Source organism: Chanodichthys erythropterus, chromosome 23 (genome assembly GCF_024489055.1).
Source record: "Chanodichthys erythropterus isolate Z2021 chromosome 23, ASM2448905v1, whole genome shotgun sequence".
NCBI lineage: Eukaryota > Metazoa > Chordata > Actinopteri > Cypriniformes > Xenocyprididae > Chanodichthys > Chanodichthys erythropterus.
Genome location: NC_090243.1, coordinates 29,526,276 through 29,554,115, shown reverse-complemented (window position 1 = coordinate 29,554,115; position 27,840 = coordinate 29,526,276). Strand labels below are relative to the sequence as shown.

Genomic DNA, 27,840 nt, shown 5'->3' with positions numbered 1-27,840 from the left:
ATTGTGAGTTATAAAGTCACAATTCTGAGATATAAAGTCGCAATTGCATGATAAAAAGTCAGAATTCTGAGATATAAAGTCGCAATTCCGAGTTAAAAAGTCAGAATTCTGAGATATAAAGTCGCAATTGCGTGATAAAAAGTCACAATTCTGAGCTATAAAGTCGCAATTGCGAGTTATAAAGTCAGAATTCTGAGATAAAAAGTCGCAATTGCGTGATTAAAAAGTCACAATTCTGAGATATAAAGTCGCAATTGCGTGATTAAAAAGTCACAATTCTGAGATATAAAGTCGCAATTGCGAGTTATAAAGTCAGAATTCTGAGATAAAAAGTCGCAATTGCGTGATTAAAAAGTCACAATTCTGAGATATAAAGTCGCAATTGCGTGATTAAAAGTCACAATTCTGAGATATAAAGTCGCAATTGCGAGTTATAAAGTCAGAATTCTGAGATATAAAGTCGCACTTGCGTGATAAAAAGTCACAATTCTGAGATATAAAGTCGCAATTGCGTGATAAAAAGTCACAATTCTGAGATATAAAGTCGCAATTGCATGATAAAAAGTCAGAATTCTGAGATATAAAGTCGCAATTGCGTGATAAAAAGTCAGAATTCTGAGATATAAAGTCGCAATTGTGAGTTATAAAGTCACAATTCTGAGATATAAAGTCGCAATTGCATGATAAAAAGTCAGAATTCTGAGATATAAAGTCGCAATTCCGAGTTAAAAAGTCAGAATTCTGAGATAAAAAGTCGCACTTGCGTGATAAAAAGTCACAATTCTGAGATATAAAGTCGCAATTGCGTGATAAAAAGTCACAATTCTGAGATATAAAGTCGCAATTGCATGATAAAAAGTCAGAATTCTGAGATATAAAGTCGCAATTGCGTGATAAAAAGTCAGAATTCTGAGATATAAAGTCGCAATTGTGAGTTATAAAGTCACAATTCTGAGATATAAAGTCGCAATTGCATGATAAAAAGTCAGAATTCTGAGATATAAAGTCGCAATTCCGAGTTATAAAGTCAGAATTCTGAGATAAAAAGTCGCAATTGCGTGATAAAAAGTCACAATTCTGAGATATAAAGTCGCAATTGCGTGATTAAAAAGTCACAATTCTGAGATATAAAGTCGCAATTGCGAGTTATAAAGTCAGAATTCTGAGATAAAAAGTCGCAATTGCGTGATTAAAAAGTCACAATTCTGAGATATAAAGTCGCAATTGCGTGATTAAAAAGTCACAATTCTGAGATATAAAGTCGCAATTGCGAGTTATAAAGTCAGAATTCTGAGATAAAAAGTCGCAATTGCGTGATTAAAAAGTCACAATTCTGAGATATAAAGTCGCAATTGCGTGATTAAAAAGTCACAATTCTGAGATATAAAGTCGCAATTGCGTGGTAAAAAGTCAGAATTCTGAGATATAAAGTCGCAATTGCGTGATAAAAAGTCACAATTCTGAGATATAAAGTCGCAATTGCGTGATAAAAAGTCACAATTCTGAGATATAAAGTCGCAATTGCGTGATAAAAAGTCACAATTCTGAGCTATAAAGTCGCAATTGCGTGATAAAAGTCAGAATTCTGAGATATAAAGTCGCAATTGCGTGATAAAAAGTCAGAATTCTGAGATATAAAGTCGCAAATGCGAGTTATAAAGTCAGAATTCTGAGATAAAAAGTCGCAATTGCGTGATTAAAAAGTCACAATTCTGAGATATAAAGTCGCAATTGCGTGATTAAAAAGTCACAATTCTGAGATATAAAGTCGCAATTGCGAGTTATAAAGTCAGAATTCTGAGATAAAAAGTCGCAATTGCGTGATTAAAAAGTCACAATTCTGAGATATAAAGTCGCAATTGCGTGATTAAAAAGTCACAATTCTGAGATATAAAGTCGCAATTGCGAGTTATAAAGTCAGAATTCTGAGATATAAAGTCGCAATTGCGTGATAAAAAGTCAGAATTCTGAGATATAAAGTCGCAATTGCGTGATATAAAGTCAGAATTCTGAGATATAAAGTCGCAATTGCGTGATATAAAGTCAGAATTCTGAGATATAAAGTCGCAATTGCGTGATAAAAAGTCAGAATTCTGAGATATAAAGTCGCAATTGCGTGGTAAAAAGTCAGAATTCTGATATAAAGTCGCAATTCCGAGTTATAAAGTCAGAATTCTGAGATATAAAGTCGCAATTGCGTGATTAAAAAGTCACAATTCTGAGATATAAAGTCGCAATTGCGTGGTAAAAAGTCAGAATTCTGATATAAAGTCGCAATTCCGAGTTAAAAAGTCAGAATTCTGAGATAAAAAGTCGCAATTGCGTCATAAAAAGTCACAATTCTGAGATATAAAGTCGCAATTGCGAGTTATAAAGTCAGAATTCTGAGATGAAAAGTCGCAATTAATCTTTTTTTTTTTTTTTTTTTTGTGGAATTTTTTTTTTTTTTTTAGTGGCGGAAACGGGCTTCCATATATATCAGGGTGTGTCTCAATCGGTTCCCTAGCTCCCGAGCTCGTGAATCAGTATATCGTGTACACGAATTCGGGCACTGGTAAGGACAGTAAAAGATGCTGGTTCACTACACATTGGGACACTTATGACTCTATTTCCGGCGACGTGACAATGTCCTCATTGTACAACATCACTACTGGTATTTATGAACAACAACAGAGCTGATATTTTCTGACATTACTTGTAATGTTATTTAAAGTACATTATGGTTCATTATTTGCTTGTTACATATACGTGCAACATTTCAGCCGTGAATAAATTATAAATGTTAGCTAGATTATGTTCATTACCTGTCGAGCGATGTATGTTTATGCTGAAATATAATAAAATAACGGTTTGTATTTTTAAAAACATCTATCGCGTATCGTTATGTGTAGTGAGTTGACTCACGTGATTCAAGTTTCGCGCTTCAGAACTTCCGTTAAGGGAGCATAGTGAGCATCGATGCTCCCTGGTTTTCACGGTGCATTGTGGGACTTTTCAGGGAGCGAACGTTTCAGTACCCTGACTACTGAACTAGGGAGCTGATTGAGACACAGGGTCAGTGATAAAGTACCAAAGGTTAAATTAAAGGGCTTTTACATAAAAGTGGAGAACAGATGGTTGGGTGATTGGATCGCTCCTGTTGCTCGCACAGTAAACGGTAGGGGGCGGTATGTTTCTGTGACGCTCCATCCGCCAGTATCTCCATGAAGAAGAACAAAGAAATACTGAAAACACTCGTGTCTGTTTATGTATACAGGTCAGCAAGTCGCTTAAAATACTGGTTCATTCGAGCTTTGTACAGATATGGAAAGGTTAGTCTGGGTGCCATGTATGTTCATACGAACACATTGAGCATTTATGATGTATTAGAAGAAAACCAATTTAACCAGCAGATCGTGTTTCCATGAATATGTTTGACCTAAAGTGCGAAAGCTCCTCAGGTGAAGAGGAAGAAGAGACGGAGGGAGGAGAGCCCAGTTTAGCAGCACAGATATCCAGGTGTGCGAATGTGTCCTCAGCGGATTTAGACGAATTGGAACACAACCGAAACGAATCGAGTACTGTAAAGCAAACGATATGGGCTGTGAACTGTTTTAAAGCCTGGCTGCGCGAGAAGCAGCTGACAATCGACTTTAAAACCGCCGAAAAGTCGGAGCTGAACCCGGTACTGCGCGAGTTTTATGGATCTATTCGGACGAGCAAGGGAGAGTTGTACGGTATCAGCAGCTATGTCGGGCTTCGGGCTGGGTTGAATCGCTTCATCAACGACCCTCCCCTCAACCGCGCATGGAATCTGATGCAGGACGCCGAATTCAGGTCCGCCAACAACGTTTTTAAAGGGGTTGTTAAGCAGATGCGACGCTCCGGTAGGGATATAACCGCACATTACCCTCCGATTTCACTCGAAGACCAGCACATGCTGAAGCATTCTGCTGCACTGGACCCTGGCAACCCAAAAGGCTTGTTAAATAAGGTGTGGTATGACATACAATTACATTTCGGACTCCGGGGTAAGGAGGGGAACCGACACCTGCAGCCAAACGCGTTTGTTTTGAACCGAGACCAAAACGGATTCAAATACTTCACGATGACATTAAACGAGGACATGAAGAACCTGCAGGAAAGGGAAGGCAAGAAAAAACGAAAGGCTATGTATGAAGAGCCTGGCAATCCGCTGTGTCCGGTTGCCTCTCTGGAGAAATATTTGAGCAAAATCCCCGCAGACGCAAAAGCGCTTTACCTGCAACCCAAAAGGACCTATTTTACCAGCGATGAGATCTGGTACACTGCAGTTCCTTTGGGAGTCAATTATCTGTCCCAAATGCTGCCCAAAATATGTAAAGAGGCCGGCACGAGAACCATCTACACCAATCACAGTCTGAGGCTCACTTCAATACAACGAATGAACGAAACGAGGGAGATCATGGCGGTATGTTTGCACAGGTATGTTTGGCCTAAATATTGATGAAAATAACTCAATGTTCAAATTTTGAACAGAAGTTTCCAAACACCAAATTCGTACAAAAGTTATATTCTGGTTATTTTTTGACTGGACAGGCACTAAGAATGCTCATGTCACGATTCGTTACATATTTTTAACTCACGATACGATATTATCGCGATATTCCAAGACATATGGTAAAAGGTAGGGCTGGGTAAAAAATATTGATTTCTTGATTTTAATTGATTCTCACTTTTATGAAGTGATATTGATTCTTAAATCCCAAGAATCGATTAGTCTAGTCTGTTTTCAGTTGGAGCGCCTCCCATCCAATAAATCGCAATAATCTTTGTGCTTTGTGCTTTGTTACTTTTCATATGAAGCAAAGTCAAATGACGTCCATCTTAGGGCTGGGCGATATATTGCATGCGATTGTCACGCGCATTTCGTCAGTACAAGCTACGCAATATCGCGTTCATTATCGAAGGTGATTCATCTGCGATATTGAAAGTGATATTGCGTAGCTTGTCAGTGAACTACGGCTCTGTCTGTTAAATGCCGCTCCATTTGAAAGCAGGTGATGGCGATTTAGCGGTAATCAGGGAACCGGCTTTACTGACGAAATGCGCGTGACAATCGCATGCGATATATCGTGCAGCCCTAGTCCATCTTATGAGATTCAAAAAATAAATACCGTTTTGGCACTGTTTAATGTGGCGTGACAGATCGCTGTAGCGCCTCAGTTAAAGAGAAGCATTAGATCATCCTCTCCTCTGCTTTAATACCAGTTACAGCACGACATAAACATGCATGAACATCTGGAGGTATGTTAAAATATACAGTACAACTTACCGAAATCCGTATCATGTCTTGTGTAATCGCTCAATCAGTGTTTCAATCTCAGAAAGACGTCAATAAAACAGCTTGCAAACAATGTCACATTTACCTCAGAAAAACATATTCAGTGACCATAAACTCATTAGTCAGCTAGAAAAGTGAACTCTAGGAAGCAACTTTCTGATCTAGCTATGCACCGTTACATATTCATTATAATTTTTAATGTTCTTCAATATTTAATGCATGTTTGAATAAATCAGTTATGACAGTCGCAATTTAAATGTTTGTATTTCATAAGTGTAAAGAGTAAAATATGATTATTAATTCTAAAGTTTATAATAAAAACATCATTGAGTGTAATTTAAGTTTTTGTATATAAAAAAGTTCATTTAAAGGGTTAGTTCACCCAAAAATGAAAACTGTCATTTATTACTCATCCTCATGCTATTCCACACCTGTAAGACCTTCGTTCATCTTCGGAGCACAAATTAAGATATTTTAGTTGAAATCCGATGGCTCTGTGAGGCCTGCATAGGGAGCAATGACATTTCCTCTCTCAAGATCCATAAAGGTACTAGAAACATATTTAAATGGTTCATGTGAGTACAGTGGTTCAATATTAATAATATAAAGCGACAAGAATATTTTTGGAGCGTCAAAAAAAACCCAACAACTTATTTAGTGATGGCCGATTTCAAAACACTGCTACAGGAAGCATCAGAGCATAAATGAATCAACGTGTCAAATCAGCTGTTCGGAGCGCCAAAGTTACGTGATTTTAGCCGTTGGCAGTTTGACACGCGATCTGAATCATAATTCGATACACTGATTCATTATGCTCGAATCGCAATCGTAATCGAATCGAAAGCATGTGAATAGTAATTGAATCGTGAAAATTGTCAATACCCAGCCCTAGTAAAAGGTTAATTAAAATAGTACTGTTGATTAAAATGCTAATTATATTGGGAGAGGGAATGAATAAGCTTGGACTTGGTGCTGGTAACCCAATGCACAGGACAATGGTGACAGTACAATAAAAATGATTCTGAAGCTAAAAATACAGACTTATTTTAGACGAATATGCTTGCAATCTGTCACTAACTATGTAAGGGATAATCCACGGCTAGCCATGCATTAAAGGGTTTTAATGCACGACGTAGAGGCAACATAGGGTGCGTCCTTTAATGCATGGCTAGCTGTGGATTATCCCTTACTTAAAAGTCATTAAATGGATTTTGTGACAATTAAGGCCTTAAATGGCATTAAAAAGCATTAAATTTTATTTCTACAGGCATTAAATTTTTAGATAGTTTTGAAGAAAAATAATACTACCGGTGTATATTGAATATGGCCTTCATAATTAATAACTTTGATTTGCAGTTGCAAAATATGTACATTGGTATTTACACGTGGCACCATTTTGGCCTCCGGCTGTTGCAAAATTGCCGTAAAGCCGTTTTTGGACAGCAGCGGGCTGGGACCTGGAGACGAAAGGCTGCATTAGTGTTGCCAACTTAGCGACTTTTCAGAGACCCCTTTTGCAACTTTTTTCCAAGAAAGTGCATGAATATACTTGTTAACCTGATCTAGCATCCAAAACCCCCTGGTACTGCCGCACAAGCTTGAGATTTTGCATGCTTTCACCTCTTTCTCTGTGTCTGCTGTTCAGTGAGTGGCTGAGAGGAGCAGCGCATTCAGTTTAAGCTGGGGTCACAAATCTATAACAAATATGCAGATTTAAATATGTCAAAGTTGCAATATTCTGAAAGGATATTGCTTCAGAAATTTTAAATGTATATTTACACCAGAAAAAAAAATCCTTTTTTTTTTTTTTTTTTTTTTTTTTTTTGACAAGCAACCCTTTTACTTACTTACACAAGCGAATGACAAGGCTTAATGTCGAGCCCTGTGTAATCTTAATGGGCTGCATTTCAGTCATTTCATGTTGTCTAACAAGAAAACCAGAAAAATAAATAGATGAAACTATTTTATTTGGACTTTGGCTGTATTAAAATATATTATGTGAGCAAAAAGGTTAGCACCAGAGAAGCAAACAAATAAAGGGCTGACACTTGGCAGAATGCGACTACAACAATAACATGATGAATATTCTAATTGCCATATGACGTCATCTATCGACATTTAGCGACATATGGCATTAAGAAATAAAAAAAAATGGTATTAAAAAGGCACTAAAAAGCATTAAATTAGATTTGATGAAACCTGCAGAAACCCTGGGCTTGCCGTGGATTATCCCGCGTATACCTTGGTTATTTGCCAAGTTAAAAACAAGTTAAAGCTGTAACTGATGTTTACAGTGTAATTATTTTAAACGGTTATTTTAAGTTAAGTTTCTTAAGTTAGTTCTAGCACTCCGTCCGCTTTAAATAAAGTAGAGCCATGAATTATCACATTTCTTTAAATTCATTATTAAAAGAAAGAGTCAGAGAACTGAAAGAGAAAGATCAGAGAGAGAGAGAGATGCGTGCGCAAGTTACCTGCATTGTGTGTCTTTTCTTTAAAGTCAGTCTGTAGTCCCCTCGTTGCTTAAGCATATAGCTAACATAGGCTAACTTAATGATTCTTTAATGGATTTATTAAAATTATGAATGACAGGCAACACTGACAGTGACAAGGCAATATTTATTTGAACTAATCATATAATTTATTTAAATGAATGGTGTTAATTCTTTGTGCTGCTTTTTGTCATACAACGTCTTCTCCAAGTCTTCTATTTTGTCTTGTGCCTGGGCCCATTTCTCAATTTTCATATTCACCATACAAATTAAACGATTTGCAAAAATCATCCATTTAGCCTACCTAAATAAATGTGGATAATAATAAATGGTATCGGCCCCAAAAAATCATCGGTGCATCCCTAAATATAATGTGTGTATATATATATATATTTTTATATATACACACATTATATGTCTGCAGCTGCAAAACCTTCATGAATACTTACAAAATGTGAAGAATAAAATAGAATGTTTAACCCTCTGGTCCTGTTGTCATTTTTATTGGAAATTTTATTTTATTTATTTATTTATTTATTTATTTTTTTTTTAGAATTTTTTTCTACTTCATCGGAGTGGTTCAAGACTGGTATAGCAAGTGCCAAAATCTTTTTATACACACGAACACACAATTAAACAGGGCTCTCAAGTTTTGAAGACAGGCAAGTGTGACATCTCCAACCACAACTGCAAATAAAATTATTAAGCCTATTTGGAGAGAGAGATGTTTAATGTGACAAAATGTCAGTCATCGTGTGATAACGAAAATATAACTAGGCATAGACTACTTGTTCTGAGCAGGTGTTGTCAGTGAACAGGCTGTAAAACTGTTGGCTAAGTTACAGACACTCATGAAAAACTGATGCAGATTATCTGGGAAACATTCTCTAACAGCACTGTATTATAGTTTCTTTTAGATAGACGGGAACGTTTTGTTTACCAGCTTGACTAGTTTCGGCTACTTCATCAGAAGGCTACAGGAAGTAGCCGAAAATAATCAAGCAGGTAAACAAAATGTTCCTGTCTATCTAAAAGAAACTATAATACAGTACTTAAAGGTGCCATCAAACTTTTTTTACAAGATGTAATATAAGTCTAAGGTGTCCCCTGAATGTGTCTGTGAAGTTTCAGCTAAAAATACCCCATAGATTTTTTTAAATAAATTTAACTGCCTATTTTGGGGCATCATTAACTATGCACCGATTCATGTTGCGGCCCCTTTAAATCATGCACTCCCTGCCCCCTCTGAGCTGTCGACTATAGTACAGTGCATAAACAAAGTTCACACAGCTAATATAACCCTCAAATGGATCTTTACAAGATGTTCGTCATGCATGCTGCACGCATACATCGATTCCTGTGAGTATAGTATTTATTTGGATGTTTACATTTGTTTCTGAATGAGTTTGATAGTAACTAGGCTGCAGCTAACGGGCTGCAGCTAACATTACACACTCTTGGAGAGATTTATAAAGAATGAAGATGTTTATGAATTATACAGACTGCAAGTGTTTAAAAATGAAAATAACGACGGCTCTTGTCTCTGTGAATACAGTAAGAAACGATGGTAACTTTAACCACATTTAACAGTACATTAGCAACATGCTAACGAAATATTTAAAAAAAAGACAATTTTTACAGACAACGCTTTTTACAATGCAGATTGTGTCAAAGTATAGCTTTACAGAGACAGAGGGAACATAATTGTGACTGTACAGCAGCTAAAATAGTGTTATTGTCCAGCTTGAGTTCGCTATTGATTCATTCCGTTGTAAAAATCATTAGTTATTAATTCAGTTAAATAACCTATACTAAAAACTTGTGTACGATAATTTTCTTCTAAATACGATAATTTTGAGCTTCTGGTATGAAACTTGAAATTTCCAATCTGGCAACACTGCTTGCTTACCTAGTCTGATGATTCAGCTGTGCACATCCAGACGTCCTGCCCTTGTCTAATGCTTTGAACATGGGCTGGCATATGCAAATATTGGAGCGTACATATTGATGATCCCGACTGTTACGTAACAGTTGGTGTTATGTTGAGATTCGCCTGTTCTTTGGAGGTCTTTTAAACAAATGAGATTTATATAAGAAGGAGGAAACAATGGAGTTTGAGACTCACTGTATGTCATTTCCATGTACTGAACTCTTGTTATTCAACTATGCAGAGGAAAGTTCAATTTTTAATTCTAGGGCACCTTTAACGTAAAGAAGACAGTATGAATCTACTTAAAAGAATTCTCTAACAACAATCAAATTGTCATTGTTTGTGTCAAGCAAGTTGTGAATTTGTTGTAACGTTAAAACAGGAGATCATGACTTATTCTGTGCTCAAAGTGATGCTCAGAGCTCCAGTGGTTTCCTCTGTGGGTGAACAAGGATGATGGTGAACAATTCCAGGATATGCATTTTTCATTGGTGTTGCGTTAAATTTTACCCAGATACAATAGTGCTATTTTCTGATTGGCTATTGTGTAGCCTCTCTTGTGCGGCTGATAAGTGGCAGGCTCGAATAAGAACTCCAGGGGAGACGTGCTTGATTCCTGTGTGCGGTCAGATATATTTTGGGCGCTGCGGCATATTAAATGTATGATAAATAGTTTTTCTGTCTTTGGTGTGAAATACAACGCTCAATGCGTGACACTTGAGAGCCCTAAAGTTAAATGGTCTTGAAAAAATAGCCACAGTGGAAACGTTTGGTACTGCACCCAAACAACATGTTACTGAAAGCTAATTTTTTGAGAGATCAACCTCAAATTTTTGGAACACAGCTTGTTTAGATTTATACATGTTTGGCAAAATATATATTTCATGTATACATTTTTAAAATTTGTGCATTTTTTTTTAATATAATAAACAAACTCCTATAACGTTTTTTGTTTTGTTTCGTTTCTTTTTTTTCAACTTCAGCAATATCTGCCATGTGCCTTCTTTAAAAAGAGACTAAACTAGTCTTATTATTATTATTATTATTATTGGTTACACCAAATAACATTAGTTATTCAAGTAATGTTTAAATAGGATAGCATTGAAATAATATGAAAAGTGGCATTATGACATTGTTGTATGATTTTGTTCTCTTCCAGCGTTCCGGTTGAGATTAGCACTCAGTGGCAGCAGGAATCTGTTCCATACTCCCCCAGCAGTGAACTCGACTCCAGCTCAGCGAAACAAGAGAGTCCTGTGAGCAGCCACAGTTGGGTGAAACAGGAACCGGAGCCTGAAGTAATCCAGCAGGAAAACATGAATTCAGAGGCCGCCAATGATGCTGAACAGGACAAATCTCTGAGCAGTGCTGTTGCCAGTACGATATATATATATATATATATATTTTTATTTATTTATTTATTTATTTTTTTATATTTTGAGAATCCATGTCAATGAGCTCATTAGCTTCTCTATATTTAAATGATGGGATGAAGATTGAGTGATAAAATTCATGATTCTTTTTCTCAGCAGCGGAACCTCCAATGGAGGGTTTACCCAGCAGTGTTATGCTGACCATCACCAAACTTCAGTGCCTACTGGAGAGCAAACAGGAGAGGATTGATGCTCTGGAGAGGCAGGTGCAGGACCTACAAGAGGATCGCAAGTTCCTCCGCTCTCAGATCGAGAACCTCACTGGCGCTCGCTTGGTTTCAGTGCCTGAAGGTGCGGTGGAAAGATTTAAATAGTTGACCTTATTCAAAACACTTACACGTTATAATGGATTTTATATATATATATGTGACCCGTGCTGGCAAAATTAGTCGCACAAGTTTGGTACTTTGTGAATATTCTTAGTGAATTTTTGATGGCATGAGTCTTAACCAATGAAATGCGATTGTCAAACTCATTCGGATGTAAACAAAACAATCTTTCTCATGCTGACTGACAGATCCGAAGCATGCGAACAAACACTCCTCAGACAACGCGCGATCCCGATATACAAATATACACAGAATTACAGTACTTGTCAAGCCATCCAAATGCTGCAAATAGCAATTAAACATCTAAAAGTATCTTTATTTGTACATTTTCTGAGAGGAGTATATAAAGGTATATAAAAACTTTCACTGCTGACATAAGAAGCCTGCGCAAAAAGACGCCTCGGCATGCGATCCAGGTATACACGTATACATATAATTACAGTACTTTAAAAAAAATCTGTCTTGTTGAATATTCATGCAAACATTATGAATGTTTGGTTAACTGTTGATGGTTAAGATGTTTGGTTAACATCTGATGTGTAACATTATATTAGATCCATGCAGTACAGTAGGATATTATTTATTACCAGGGATTTTAAAGTGGTTGCTAGGTGATTTTGTTTTGGAACCTTTTCTCAAAATTGACTTTGACTCTATCGACTTCAAACAGATGTAGCTCATAAATCTTTTTTGTGTCTGATTCCAACAAATCATACATCATTTTGAAGGTTTTTTTTTATAGAGAATGTGAGAATAATAATAACTCATTTTTGAAAATGTGCTCATTGCGACTCAGTTTGCCAACATGGGTCGCACACACACAAGATTTTATAAGTTATAAAGCTGTTTATAAATTCACTCTAAACCACGGTTTCATAGGGCATATTGCTTTGATAAAACGGTTACCACACAATACAAATATTAAAGCCAAAAAATATGTATCAATGCAACATTCATGAAGTAAAATCGTTAAGTAATTTCCTTCCCTCCGCTGGAAAAAATAGTCCCTGACCGTGAACATCAACAGAAGTTACATTATTTATGCCATTAGATGGCGGCAAAGATTGTCATTATGAGCGAGTCACTCCGTCACAAAGACTTTTATATTGAAACTTGTTGTGAACACTGAACAAGACGCAAATGACAAATGCTTTGACTAGTGCTATCAGTGTCAGCAGGGCACAGGAAAACCCGTTAAATGTTAAAAGGACAAGATCGCAGCGGACATTCAAACAGATTTTTTATTATTAACATAGGACTGACCTGAAAGAAAATGCTATATCTGAACGCAGGTAATACACTCGGTCACTCGATATCTTTCTCACAATACTCTTCCACACAACTCAGTAAGCTTCAGTAAACAAAATCAATTGAGAACAAACTATGTTTACGTTGCTAAGAGTGGTTGCTAAGACAGACGCAGCAACATACACATCTTACTTAGTCAAACCAAAAACTATTCAGACATTTTTGATATATTTGTACTAGTGGGTGCAGGACACTATAGTTCATTTATAGGTGAGGATAGCAAAATAAAGTAAATTGTGACACATTATACCCAAACATTCTTCATATAGTGGACTACCAGTAAAATTGATTTGAATCAATTTGAATCAAGATTTTTTTTTTTCTGACACAGTCTTGTCATATTTTATTTTATTATTACCCTTTTTTAAGCTATAGTGAATAAACTGTATTAATGAATGAAATGTTCAAGGTGTCTGAATACATTTTGGTTTGACTGTTTGTAACACGGTCAGCTGTATGTTTTGGGGAATTTTACAATGGCTTCAAACACGGCCCAACCAATAGGAATCAAGGCCCAGATCTATCCATTTTATAATTAAAAATAAAATGTAACCAACATGACATGCAGTTTTCTTTCATTTTCTGCAAAATGTTAATATAACATTGTCTTTATGAAAAAAAAAAAAAAAATACAGCTCATGTCACTATCAGTCACTTGCAGAGTTGATAATTTTAATGGCATTAGGAATAAAAGACCTCTTAAACATTAAAGTTTTTAAGTGATCTGTATATTTAAATAATGTTTTTAGAGAATGTTGTTAAAGACCAAAATATAACCAGGCCACAATGCAAGATTAGTTAATTTAATTTGCAATTTGTAAAGCACTTAAACTACTTCACAACTACCAAAATTTCTTACGTGTGCAAAAAATTATTTAACTAGAACAGTGTGCACACAAGAGGCCAGCTAATGACCGTGTGTGTAAAAAAAAAAAAAAAAATATATATATATATATATTTATAAAATCAATAAGGTTATAAAAATGCATATCTATAAAATTAAAGGTTTAGTTCACCCAAAAATGAAAATTTATTAATCACCCTTATGCCGTTCCACACTCGTAAGACCTTCGTTAATCTTTGGAACACAAATTAAGATATTTTAGTTGAAATCCGATGGCTCCGTGAGGCCTGCATAGCCAGCAATGACATTTCCTCTCTCAAGATCCATTAATGTACTAAAAACATATTTAAATCAGTTCATGTGAGTACAGTGGTTCAATATTAATATTATAAAGCGACGAGAATATTTTTGGTGCACAAAATAACGACTTATATAGTCATGGCCGATTTCAAAACACTGCTTCAGGAAGATTCGATACACAGATTCATTTGTGCTCTGAATCTTCCTGAAGCAGTGTTTTGAAATCGGCCATGACTATATAAGTCGTTATTTTGTTTTTTTTGGTGCACCAAAAATATTCTTGTCGCTTTATAATATTAATATTGAACCACTGTACTCCCATGAACTGATTTAAATATGTTTTTAGTTTTTACTTGAGGGAGGAAATGTCATTGCTCCCTATGGAGGCCTCACGGAGCCATCGGATTTCAACTAAAATATCTTAATTTGTGTTCCGAAGATTAACGAAGGTCTTGAAGGTAAGTAATAAATTACAGAATTTTCATTTTTGGGTGAACTAACCCTTTAAAAATTAGCATTTTCATTTAGTGCATAGAATAAAAAATTTAATTTCAGACTCTTAAAATCTGAGATTTCACAGAGGAGTCATTTCATGTTCAGCTCAAATGATGAATTAAAGAATTTTGCAGTTTATATTCCATTTCCTGTTACAATTGCTCATGTGCTCTTGTTTACTACTATTCTCAGTTCCAAGAGCGAGCACATCCATGTTCTCAGAGCCCAGGTCACGTAAAAGGCGGCGTAAGTGCTCGTCCAGCTCATCTACCAATGATGAGAGCTTCACTGATGAATCCAGCAGCACGTCTTCATCTGAAGAGTCCAGCACTGTCAGGAAAAAAAAACGCCACAAGAAGAAAGGAAAGAGAGGTACATGAAGTCACACTTTTACAGTAACTTAATGAGTGTTCTTCCATTGTCGGTTATGTATCTGGAATCTGGATTGTTCATGAATTCACCTTAGCTGTTAAGGTCCATTGTGTAAATGTTTTTTGTAAAGATTTAAGAGTAAATACATGTAATAGTACACCTTAAACTAAATTGTAACTACTTACTTTTTTTTTTTAAACAAATGTTCACGGAGTAAGAATAATTAACTACATGTACTTAGTAAAGGGGTAGGATTAGGATTTTGGGTTACACTTTATTTTACAGTGCCATAGTTACTCAAATAAATACTATTAATTAACTACATGTACTTACTATAGAGTTACAGTTAGGGTTAGGGTTTGGTTTAGGGTTAGTTGCATGCAACTATGCATAATTCATCATTATTACTGTAGTAACTATATGTGTAACAAGGACGTTCAAATAATGATTTGAGCTGTATTTCAATCTCTTCTCAACAGGGTGTGTTTCCCAGCGTGACTAGGTCTTGATCTGCCTTCATCAAGAAGAAGAGCATGAGTAGGGCTTTCCGTCAAAGTCTGTCACTAAGGTTCACATGAGTCATATGAGTCAGCCTCCATGTGCCCTGGAGTACAGTAGGCTATACTGTAAAGGACCTTCTTTAGGCTCTCCATCTTATGGCCTGGTTGACCCTCCCTGACAGTGTCCCAAATACGGCCCTCATCACAGAACTGCACCTGGTCGCTTATAAGTCTGTTCCTCTGGTGGGTCAGGCCTTGTGAGGAAACACTCTCAGCTGTGCCCAGCAGTGTGTCGTCTCTGCAGAGCTGTTCAGTTTGTAATTCTACATCCCGGAAAAGACTTGAGATTTCTGAGCCTTGATCTAGTGGGTTGGTGATTTATGGGTATATATGAATTTTCTTTTTTGCTTTAAAAATGCAAGTTGCTATTAAGGACTACAGTGAGTTGTCATACGTAATTCTTCTAACATGTATACTAAGATTTCAGATGTCATTTGAAAACTGCTACTCTGAAAAACATTTGGAGAACTTTAAGACTATGGTGAACTAGTCTTCCAGGTTGGCCTACAATATCACAACTGAACTGCTGTTTTATGATGATGGAGCGGGTGAAAGCTTCTGAGAACTGCTGCCTAGTACTGCTGAACAAACATTCTCCATGTTTGCACACTAGAGGGCGCTCTGAGACTATTGCAAGTGGAAATGAATGAGAGGCATTGGGCCTTGGAAGGAAATAAAAATAGTGGGTGACATTAAAACATGTGTTATGCATATGATGATAGATCTCTTTACCCACAAGTTTTATCACACAAGTTACTGTGCGTACGTCTCTTAGAAGTTTTAAGTAGTTTGTGTAATAAATGCACAGATCTATTAGAACTGTGCTTTTTTTATCTTAAGTTGCACATATTGTTGCATACAGTAGCTGAGTGAAATAGATCATCCAGTCATGTATGTGTTTTTGTATTCTTCACATAAACTCTACCAAGGTTTTATTCTCACACAGTTCTATCACATTCCTCTATGTCAGGGTCATTTAAACCTGGCCCTTGAGATCCGCTGTCCTGCGAGAGTTTAGCTCTAATGAAACACACCTGAACAAGGTCATCAAGGTCATCTTCAGGGTTATTAGAAAATTGCAGGCTTATGAGTCAGATCAGGTTTGGAGCTGATCTCTGCAGGACGGGCCTTCAAAAGCCAGAGTTGAAGAACACTATTTGTGATTTGTTTTGTTTAAAATGTTTATTTTTCATTCTATGGTTTTGAAATGTCTGCAGAGTTGTTTAACAATTAAAGGTGCTGCAAGTGATTTTAACCATTGTGCTTTATTAAACCAGGGATATTCCAACAATTTTGATGCCACGGACCTTTAAATATGCTATCTTTGCAAGGGACCCCTATACTAATAACAATTCTGTATATATTCATATGTTTAAAAAAAAGTATATAGTAAAAAAAAAAAAAAAAAAATGCTAGAAATGTATATAATATTATCTGTGAAATATTTAAATATATTTACACATTTGTCCATTTTTCTACCCACTATTAGTGTACTGTAAGATGAAAAAACATGAAGAGAAACAAAGTAACTGTCAACCGGATGATTACAGACCAATCTTTAGAAAACAGAATAAAATGGCCATGTCAAATACTGTACATTTAATTATATCTATTATATTTATAATTCGGTAACACTTTACAATAAGGTTTCATTAGTTAACTACTTTAGTTTACATGAACTAAGAATTAACAATACTTCTACAGCATTTATTAGTCTTAGCTAATGTTAATTGCAACATTTACTAATACACTATTAAAATCAAATGTTGTATTTGTTAACATTAATGCATTGTGAACGAACAGTGGATTTTTATTAACTAACATTACCAAAGATTAATAAATACTGTAACAAATGCATTGATCATTGTTAGTTCATGTTAGTTGATACATTAATGTTAATAAATTAGATCTTATTGTAAAGTGTTAACATTAACTCTTATAATTGGTTAAATTGATTTGCATATTTACTTTTATTTATTTCATTTTTTTTTTTTTTTATTACAGTTTTCTCAGAACTTTTTCACAGACATCATAGCATCCCCTTAAGGCCCTTGGGGGGTCCGTGGATATAAATATCAAATATTAATACTAGATATATACTACCTTTAGGCTAAATATTAATACTAGATACTAGATATATTGCTCATCCTAGTGTTCACGGTTATACTGACAGCGATTTTCAGCACATTATGGGCCTTGAACAGTTCCGTTTGACAATGTGAGAAGGGATGTCCGACTCATTTCTGCGAATCGGTTCTTATGAACGGTTCGTTTTAAAGAACCTGACAATTCGGAGGTTCTTTTTACGTAATTACGTCATTACGCAATACACGCTCCAAACATGTAGGAAGAAACTGCTGTTTATTATGGTCTTTGAATATTTTAATACTTGACTTAGTATAGGCTATGATGCAATTTTCCTTTGTCCCAGTTTGTTTCAGCCACGATTAAGCTCGAAAACAGTCATTTTGAACCTAAATACATTTTGGATTTGCATGAAATAATACGAAAATTCATTTACATCTCTTGGCTTTTTTTTTCTTTTCTTGTTTTAATAAAATGCTATAAACATGTAAATATTATTTGTAATCTGCGATGCAGTTATGTGTAAATGTAACTTACTTTCCATCTAATCAGGCAGTAAGTGGTTTGAACAGGTCAAATCCCAAATTCACTGCTTGCGGTTCTTATGATTCTTGTTCAAATGAGTCAGTTGAGCGGTTGACTCGAGATCCGCGCGGACGGACTGATTCAGAGTCCAATTCGCGAACGAACGTTTTGTGAACCGGTTCAACTAATTCCTTCAAAACAATCCTTCACGAACGAGTCATCCTCCCTAAATTGTTAGCTATTTGACATGATTCTTTGAAGTAAAAGCATCTTGATATTTTGTTCTTGTTGTTGGACAAACCATGTCTAGGTGGTGTAACCGTTGTTAAATTATGACTAGGAGAAAATGTCTCATCACAAGCTTGAAATCCTTGAAAAACAACGTATGAAGCAGTTTGTTATAACATGCATTATGTATTGTAGTGAAGCTGTTCTGTGTGGTGTAACCAGAGCCCCTCCCCTATCGCTGGTGTAACCGACGACATGTAGTTCAGCTGTCATGTGACCGTGAAACAGGAAATGGTGTGACTGTGAAAGAGAGGAACCCTGAAAATCCTCATGGCTGTGAGTCAAGGTTAGTATGTCTTTCAAAACAGCAGATAATTTGATCTTTCCATGACATGACAAGTTTGCTGAGGTTCACATATGAATGGAAATGTCTTTTGGAAAACTTTGAAGGTTAATAATTCAAAATACTTTTTATTCAGAAAAATGTGGAAACTAAAATGTCAAATGGTGTAACCTGTTACCCCATTTGACTCCCATTGAAAGTTCTAGCACACAAACTATGGTGATTTCAGATGCTAGCCTAAAGGTATATCCCATTTATATTCTTGCCACAATTTGTATTTGAATATTATTGTATTGTAACAAAGTTTTTTCTTTTTCTTTTTATAGATGCCACTATCAAACAATGAGAAATCAGCTCGACACAGAGCAAAGGTGAATGCTGATCCTGTTGCCAGGGCCAGATACCTTGCAAAAAGAAGAGAAAGGTATTTGATTTTTATTCCACAGCAAATCTTAAATTATAATAGCAAACACTAATTGAAATGACTTTGCTCTTATTCTGTTGTACTGTACTATTATTACCATAAACAATGTATTATGCAAATGGGAAATTATGACATTTTTTAGTATGTTATACCAAAACACTTTCTTTTTATTTAAAAATTCTTAGCTATCAACGAAGAAAGAGAGAGGGAAAGACAAAACATCCTGCAGTATCCGAACTCTCTAAGGAAAGACAGGCGGAATTGAGGCACAAATGGAGACAGTACCAGAGAAGTCGCAGAAACAAGCTTCGTAATTTACCTCTGCAATCCTGGTATGTTCCTTTGTTTAGTTGTTTTCAAAACTGAATATGGCAGGAACCATTATATAACCATTATTATTGTTATTATTTAATACAAATCCTGTCACTAAAAATGGATTAGGACATGATACAAGCTGCATGAACACAACCACAGTTGTCATGAATATTCTTATTTATTATTATTATTATTATAATTTTAAGAAAACAACATGGTACAACTTGAAAAAATAAGTTTTTCATCAATTATTTAATAAACATAAATGTAAATAATGAAATTTTTTTTAAAAATTCAGTATTAAGAAAGTAGATTCGGTGTTGATTTCATGTTGATTTTAAAGGTACACTATGTAACTTTTATTGTTCAAAATTAACTATACGGCACGCTAAATCTCGAACCTCCAGGGAATCATCTGTTTAAAAAAAAAACAGAGGAGAGTCTGATGGCAAAAAGAGAACTGATAAAGAAGGTGTTTTATTGAACAGATAAATAGTGTTCATTGTAAAGCATTATCTATTGTGAAGGGTCATTTCATTATGGTTCTTGTTCGCTGTGCTTGAATTTATTTTCAAGGAAGTATCATGTCTATTAATGAGTATACCTACAGTAGCATCTTCAGCTAGTCAGCATGGGATAATTTCCATCTAAACTGGTTATATCTCTTAAGCCCAGTATTGCATGTTTTATGAGCAGTAGGATAACTATATTCATCTGCACAGTCACGCAGAGCCGAAGTACAACCAAAACAATGCTCTTCATCACAATATATGCAGTTTTGTTTTTTTAACTGCTAGAGGACCAAAAGTTAAATAGTGAACATTTAATTTAGGGATGCACAGAAATATCGGCTGCTAAAAAATGAACGTATGGCATTTCTGGTTTTTGGTCGGAAAAGAAAATAGGCTGAAAATATGCCACTCCACCCCTCCATGTTCAGCAATCAGGTTTCGCTCTCTTTTGTAAGATCACAGCTTCGAAGCGACTTGCTTTGTATTTTTTAAAATTCAGATTCAGTAAAATTATTGAATTTATTTAAAAAGTCTAATAATACAATAATACAAATGACTCATTTAAAATAAGAAATGAATAATAATAATAATAAAAAAAAAAAGTCATTTTTGGTTTCAGTTTTTGGCCAGGTGCATCCAAAATTTTTGGTTTCAGCCCAAAATTTTCATTTTGGTGCAACCCTACTTTAAAGGGTTAGTACACTCAAAAATGAAAATTCTGTCATTAAGTTCTCACCCTCATGTCGTTCCAAACATGTAAGAACTTCATTCAACTTCGAAACACAAATTAAGATTTTTTTGATGAAATCCAAGAGGTTTTTTATCCTCAATAGATAGCAATGAAATTACCAAATTCAAAACAGCGTTTAAATAGTCAACGTGACCACAATGGTTCAACTTTAATGTTACGAAGTGACGAGAATACTTATTGTGCGCAAAAACAAAAATAACGACTTTAGGCCGTGTCCACTAAAGCGTTTTTTTGCAGCTGCTAGCATACTTTTTTAATTGTTTTCAATGGGAGCGCCGCATTTTTCAAACGCCAGGAGCGCAACCAGGCGCTGAGCGTCTTTTTCAAGCTCAAGCGCTGAGAGCTCGGCGTGTTTTACTGATTGCCTCAAGTTGAAGAATGTTCAACTTTGAGTAAAACGCTCCGCTCATCAATGTCACATTTCATTCAGCCGTCCAATCAGAGTGAAGGAGGGGCGGGACAAATACAACATCGACCAACTGTCACAACATTCTTGCTGTACAACGACATTAACAAGCAGATAACTAAACAAAATGAATGATAAATTAATATTGCTGGTCTCCGAACATACATAGCAAGTAATTCTACATTGTGTCAACATTTTAATCTGAAACCAATTACCTGCAGAATCAGTTATAAGTAACAGTGCCGCGGATATTCCGTATCATAGCAACAAAGCGTCTCAACGGAAAAAAACGCTGCACTGCAGAAGAGCTCTCAAGCGCTTTGGTGGACACACGGCCTTATTCAACAAATTCATCTCTCCCCTGTCAGTCTCGTATGCTGTTTACGTTCAGCGTTCTACGTCAGAACTCCAGCTCAGTATTGGCCGGCTCCTGCTTCAGCGTTACACGCGTGCGTCATGCTGCTCACGTGAACAGCCTCGGCCAATACTGAGCCGCCGTTCGGATGTAAACACAGAAGTGCTGAACTGCGTATGAGACTGACAGGGGAGAGACGAATTTGTATTTTTGTTTTGTTTTTGCATACAAAAATTATTCTCATCATTTCATCAAAAATATCTTAATTTGTTTTCCGAAGATGAACGAAGGTCTTACTGGTTTGGAATGACACAAGGGTGAGTAATTAATGACAGAATTTTCATTTTTTTTGGGTGATCTAACCCTTTAAATATTATAGTAATATATAAAAGAGCAATGATTCCATGATTGTTTGATTGTTGTATGTTATTATCTTCCTGCAGCTCTCATTTTGAGATGAGCTCTCAATGGCTGCAGGATTTCGCTCCTTACTCCCCCAGCAGTGAGCTTGACTCCAGCTCTGCGAGACAGGAAAGTCCCGTGAGCAGCTACAGCTGGATGAAACAGGAACCAGAGACTGAAGTAATCCAGTGGGAAAATATAAACTCACCACCAGCTGCTGATTATACAGAGCAGGACAACACTCTGAGCAGTGCCACCTCCAGTACGTGATTTGTCATTTACTGAGAATCATTGTCAATCTCCAAAATGAAAAAATGGGACACAGATAGAGAGAACATTTAAGTATTGTCTGCAGTGAAGTCAGGACCGGCCCAGGCTCTGTTGGCACCCTAGATGAGATTTTAGATAGTGCCTGCCTGCTTTAGACTGTAGTCCTAAACTGTGTCCGAAATCACCCCTTATGCCCTCATTCACTATTCCCTACAGTAGTCCACTAATATAGTTCACTTGAGGGAGTGAATGAAAAACGAGCAAATTTGGACACAGAGTATGCACTTTTGCATAGTTTGTGCTTACTGCTCCAGTAGTAAGATGAAAAGATTTATCTTAAACTCTGTAATGGAAACTATGTATGAAACTACTATGTACAATTTAATAATCAATTTAAAAAGTAATTTATACCTGTATAATAATGCGCTGTTTTCACATTGGACCAGCGGCTTAGAAAATGGATGGATGAATGATTCAGCTGCAGGCGCCATCTTCTAGTCAGATGCAGTAATTAATTTCGCACGTGATTCTCACAGTGCATTATGAGTCGTCTCTAGCCGCTGAGCGTACATTGGCTGTACACTCGTTATTGTGGGATTGAATGAGAGCACTCCATATAATCCACTATGGTTTCAGACACCACCTCAAATAGTGCCCTATTTAAGGGTATAGGGGGTGATTTCGGACACAGCTCTAGTCAGGGTTTCTTTTAAAAGAACATGCTTAGAAGTAAAAGCAAGTAGTAATAAAACTGGTGAAGAAAAACATTACAGAAGCTTAAAGGTGCTCTATGTAAGAATGACAGCTAGTGGTTGAAATGGGTACTGCAGTCCAAATTCAAAATATTGTTTGTCCCACCCCCTCCTCCTCAGACTCTATACTTACGCGGGTTGCCAGTTTGAAGACACACAACAGGAGTGAGCTCAATTGACACTGGAAGGCGAGGAGACTTAGGGTGCGTTCAAACTTGTAGTTCGGTTCGTTTGGTTCATTTGGTCCGGACCAAAGAAGAAAAAAAAAACATTTGGTCCTGGTCCGGTTAGCGTTCAGATTGGCAATTTTATCACCGAACCAAAAGATACCGAACCTTATGGCATAGGGATACATTCACAACGTGATTGGTCAGATTTTATGTCGTATTGCCTCTTTTGAGACGGAACTTACCGAACATCCAAAACAGTGCAGTTTGCTGAGGTAAATGCACTCGTTGTGTGTGCGTAGCGGTGCGTAGCCTACATGTGATGGTATTTTGGCCAGCTGGAAACTCGTGAAGAGCTTATAAAATGTGTAAAGTAGTCAAAACACCGGCGGGAATCCATCCGTCACACTCGCGTCTATGACGAGAAAAACCGCCATGCGTGAGGATTTTGTCCTTTTTAGGGTCTCGTCTTCCTGTTTTTTGTTCGGTTACATGTCTTTGGTCTGTGTTGCGTTCATGTATCATTCGAACTGCACCAGTGTTTGTTTGGAAACGGACCGAGACCCATCTTTTCAGCGGTCTCGGTCCGCTTGTTTGGTGCGCACCAGGGTTCGGATGGCAGCGTTCACATATGTTGAATCTGCAATCTCTGACCCAGTTTGTTCGCTGGCTTCCATGGCTGCAATTCGCTGCATGTGTTTTCCGCCAACTGGCAACCCACGGTGGCGAAATACTATCGGGTATATATATTGGCAACCTGCTGTTTTGTACAGACCGAAACAAAAACAGAAATTCCGACACAAATTTCAAAGTAAAATAACTGGCTGTTGCATTGGTTTTCAGAGAAACGAGTATGTGAACGGAGCATGTTTTACAAATATCTGCAAACATATTGTGGTATTTTTATGCTTTAGCACAGTCAAAAACTTAAATAGAGCACCTTTAAATTTATTTGAAAGAAAACACTAATACCTTTGGTAACTGCGCTGTCATGCTTAATTAACATGTCATGGTGATGTATGAAAATCATGTCATGATGCAAGCAGTGTGAAAATTAGTTCAATATAACATTGTCAACTAAGTTTTTTTCATTGATGCCAACTTTATCATAAACTTAATGTAATCTAAAGTACTAAAAGGATGATAATAGGCATCTAAAATCAATAAAAAGCTGTCACTTATCTCGGTTCATCGCAATCTCATAAAGTTCTGTTATAATCAATGATGCTGTCTACACTGTACACTGCGTTCCAAATTATTATGCAAGTGACATATCAGTTTATTTCAGTACAATAAACATTCAGATTTTAGTTTTTCTAAGAAAATGTTTGTTTGTTTATTTATCCATGTCTTTTTAGATAACTGGTATCAATCTCAGACAAAATAATTTGCCAGATCTATGGAAACCCTACTTAGAGGTTGTTCCACATTATTAAGCAAGTCACAGTTCTCATGCAATATGGGGAGGAAGAAAGATCTTTCTGAAGATGAAAAGCATGAAATGGTGCAATGTTGTGCAAAAGGCATGAAAACAACTAATATTGTGTTAAACTGAATGGAGATTATCGAATTATCATAAGATTTGTGAGTGATTTAGAGCACAGCAGAACTCAGTCAGATAAAGGCTTGTTGAGGAAAGTTCCTGTCAAAAAAATGTATTGTATTAAAAGGGCAGAGCTATAAAAAAGCCAGTGTTGAGCAGCAAACAGGTATTTGAAGCTGCTGGTGTCTCTGGAGTCTCGAGAAGCTATCCATGCAGGCTGGCAGTTGTGCGTAAAGATGCATTTTAGACACCACTAACCAAACCTCACAAAGAGAAACATTTACAGTGGGTGTAGAAATACATGAAGACTCATTTTTAAATAGCTCTATTCACTGACTAATGCCGTATTACAATGGATGGTCTAAATAGATGGATTTCTGGATGGTTGGTGAATGGCCACCACGTTCCAACAAGACTGTGATGTCAGCAAGGAGCTGGTGGGTCATGATTTGGGCTGGAATGCTGGGAAGTGAGATGGAGGGTATTAAAATGACTTTTGCAAGATATGTGTTCATACAAGAGTTCATAACTGGCCATTTTCAGCTATGATATAAAAAGGAGGATAGTGCCTTCTGAAATACAATGCACTATGCACTATCCCATGCTGCAAAAAAACACCACAGCACTAAAACTGTTTTACAGTGGGTGTAGAAATACATTTTCAATGTTTCTCTTTGTGAGGTTTGGTTAGTGGTGTCTAAAATGCATCTTTACGCACAACTGCCAGCCAGCATGATGAGGTTCTCAAGACTCCAGAGACACCAGCAGCTTCAAATACCTGTTTGCTGCTCAACACTGGCTTTTTTATAGCTGCCCTTTTAATACAATTAATATTTTTTGACAGGAACTTTCATTATAATAAGCCTTTATCTGACCGAATTCTGCTATGCTCTAAATTACTCACACTTCTTATGATAATTAGATAATCGCCATTCAGTTTCACACAATATTAGTTGTTTTCATGCCTTTTGCACAACATTGCACCATTTCATGCTTTTCATCTTCAAAAAGATCTTTCTTCCTCCCCATATTGCATGAGAACTGTGACTTGCTTAATAATGTGGAACAACCTCTTAGTAGGGTTTCCATAGATCTGGCAAATTATTTTGTCTGAGATTGATACCAGTTATCTAAAAAGACATGGATAAATAAAAAAATAAACATTTTCTTAGAAAAACTAAAATCTGAATGTTTATTGTACTGAAATCTTACTGATATGTCTCTTGCATAATAATTTGGAACACAGTGTATAATGAATCTCTTATTTACATCTTGTCTTCACTTCATTTGTTATAATGAGAGGATTCACGAGAGTGCAGAACTCAAGAGTCAGCAGCACTGAACCAAAACTCTGACGTTTTGAGCGGTGAGTGGATTCAGACTAACTAAAACACCTCTGATTGGCCATTGCGTTCAAGAGATCAACAGACATGTCTGTGGCTTCATTGCTCAACGCTGCAAAACAACATTGTAAATAGAAACACTTTGATGCTCTCCAGAGCACAAATACACACTGGAGTGTTTGTCAAATCAGTTTTGCCAATATGATATTATCACAATATCAATTGAGGGTGCTGTTTCTTTCGTTTGAGCAGCCCTGTAGAACCAGACATACCTCTCATGCAGCGCCCTTCTGTCATTTTGCGGCCTGGGTGATGTGCTTGGTACGGTCTTGTCATTAACCAGATGGGTGTTTGTTCGAATCCCAACCAGGTTTGTAATTAATGGAACACTGTGATAATGTTTTTTTTCTCTGCAGTGATACCGCCGATCATGGAAGATGTACCCAGCAGTGTTATGCTGACCATCACGAAACTGCACTGTTTGCTGGAAAGCAAACAGGAGAGGATTGAAGCATTGGAGAGACAGGTGCAGGAACTACAAGAGGATCGCAAGTTCCTCCGCTCTCAGATCGAGAACCTCACTGGCGCTCTCTCTGCTCATGTCTGTCGAGGGGTTTCAGATGAAACAGTAGGAGAAAGTTAAATGGGTCCTATGAAAAGTCTCAAGCCACTGCACTGCATGGACCCTTAATGTTCAATTTATTTTTGTGTAATCATGTTATCATTGTTAATAATTTATTTAAATGAGTTTTGAACAATTACCGGTATGTATTAGGTATTCAATATTTATTATTGTTATTGTTATTATTATTAATAATAGTGAAAATTTTGTCAATTTATGACTGTACGACTTTCTGGGGACCATAAAATGTCTTTATCTCTGTCACTAAAGTTGTGGCCACAGTTACTGTTGCTTAGCAAATTTTTTTCTGCCAAAATTCTGTCATTTCAATATGGAATCCATGGAATCTGGAATTTTGCAAGAGGGCGAAATATTTTTTCTTGCAGATTTGCAATTTTTCCAAACTTTTACATGCAAAATATAATTTCCATTGTCCATTTTCAGTAGTGTAGTGATGCATGAAGCCCCGCTTGACCTCTTACATGATCTATACAGCAGTCTGAAAGCTCTTCGCCCTCACCTCACGGGATTTTACCTGGGAAACAGCAAATGTCCCTGCTAAAAAACCCTGCTAAATCCAACCTAAGATGATTGTCTGGTCTTAGCAGGTTTAGCAGCCTGGATGAAGATGGGTTTCGGCCACATCATTAGATGGTCAGGCTGAAAGAACCAGCTGAACACCAGCTAAGATCAGCCAATCAGATTAGGCTGGTTTTAGCTTTTCTTCATTTTCTTTTTTTTTTTCCAACAGGGGTGGCCACACCTTAAGTATTTTCTTAAATAACCTATGACAACAGGTTATGAATGACATGAAATGTGTGTTAATTTTCAGTAACCTATTGATAATGCATTGCTTTGGTGCATTATGTAGAACAAAGTACATGGAACTTGCATTTCATTTTGCATTTCATTAAGCAGTTGCTGCTTGATAGCTTGTAAAAAAAAAAAAAAAAAAAAAAAAAACAACATAAAGAAAAGATAATGGATATGCTTTATTGCCAATTGTTGAGAAACAAATGTTTGTTTTTTATATATGCATATTTTAATAAAGGATATCTATTTCTATCTTAAGCGACATTCAAAGATATCAAGGCTATACGGACAGTCACTGGTGATCACCTGTAATATAACTGACCAGAAGGGTCTTGATCGAAGTGAGCGCATCGTTTTGATGGACTTATTCAAATGAACTGAGCACCTCCGCCAACTGAGAAATCAAGAGCGAACTCCACGCCTAGACACTAGAGGGCGCTCTGATACCTCTGCTGGTTAAGCGTGTTACAGTGTAACCCTTTTCAACGGCTCTGGTGTAACCGTTTGCTCTTTGTTTGTTTCTTTTAATATATCTGCACAGACGAACTTGGAGGTAAGTGGGAGGCCGGACAAGAAACATACAATGCAAAAGTGATAATTCACTCAAAATTTAAATTCT

At 36.5% G+C, this 27,840-nt stretch overlaps 2 protein-coding genes across 9 annotated transcripts; both read left to right on the top strand.

The window, feature by feature from the left end:
• Nucleotides 1–3,220: 3,220 nt before the first annotated feature.
• Nucleotides 3,221–18,426, top strand: zgc:174877 (uncharacterized protein LOC570025 homolog). Of its 3 annotated transcripts, XR_010893819.1 has the most exons (6): nt 3,221–4,443; nt 10,884–11,101; nt 11,254–11,448; nt 14,626–14,805; nt 15,285–15,689; nt 18,399–18,426. XR_010893819.1 is itself a non-coding variant. In XM_067378448.1 (5 exons), the coding sequence occupies exons 1-5, from the start codon at nt 3,404–3,406 to the stop codon at nt 15,305–15,307; spliced, it is 1,653 nt and encodes a 550-aa protein (XP_067234549.1). In that variant the 5' UTR covers nt 3,221–3,403; the 3' UTR covers nt 15,308–16,936. The 3 variants fall into 3 exon arrangements, 2 of the variants coding, with proteins under 2 accessions (XP_067234549.1, XP_067234548.1); XM_067378448.1 differs by lacking the exon at nt 18,399–18,426 and having other exon boundaries at nt 11,257–11,448; nt 15,285–16,936; XM_067378447.1 differs by lacking the exon at nt 18,399–18,426 and having other exon boundaries at nt 15,285–16,936.
• Nucleotides 18,418–27,475, top strand: LOC137014246 (uncharacterized). 6 transcript variants are annotated; one of them, XM_067378450.1, is made up of 6 exons: nt 18,424–18,539; nt 18,683–18,789; nt 18,873–18,970; nt 19,156–19,302; nt 21,753–21,973; nt 26,203–27,475. In XM_067378450.1, exons 2-6 carry the CDS (start codon nt 18,763–18,765, stop codon nt 26,427–26,429), a joined length of 720 nt encoding a protein of 239 aa, XP_067234551.1. In that variant the 5' UTR covers nt 18,424–18,539; nt 18,683–18,762; the 3' UTR covers nt 26,430–27,475. The 6 variants fall into 6 exon arrangements, with proteins under 6 accessions (XP_067234555.1, XP_067234551.1, XP_067234552.1 ...); XM_067378451.1 differs by having other exon boundaries at nt 18,425–18,549; nt 18,747–18,789; XM_067378449.1 differs by having other exon boundaries at nt 18,466–18,549.
• The last annotated feature ends 365 nt before the right edge of the window (nt 27,476–27,840 follow it).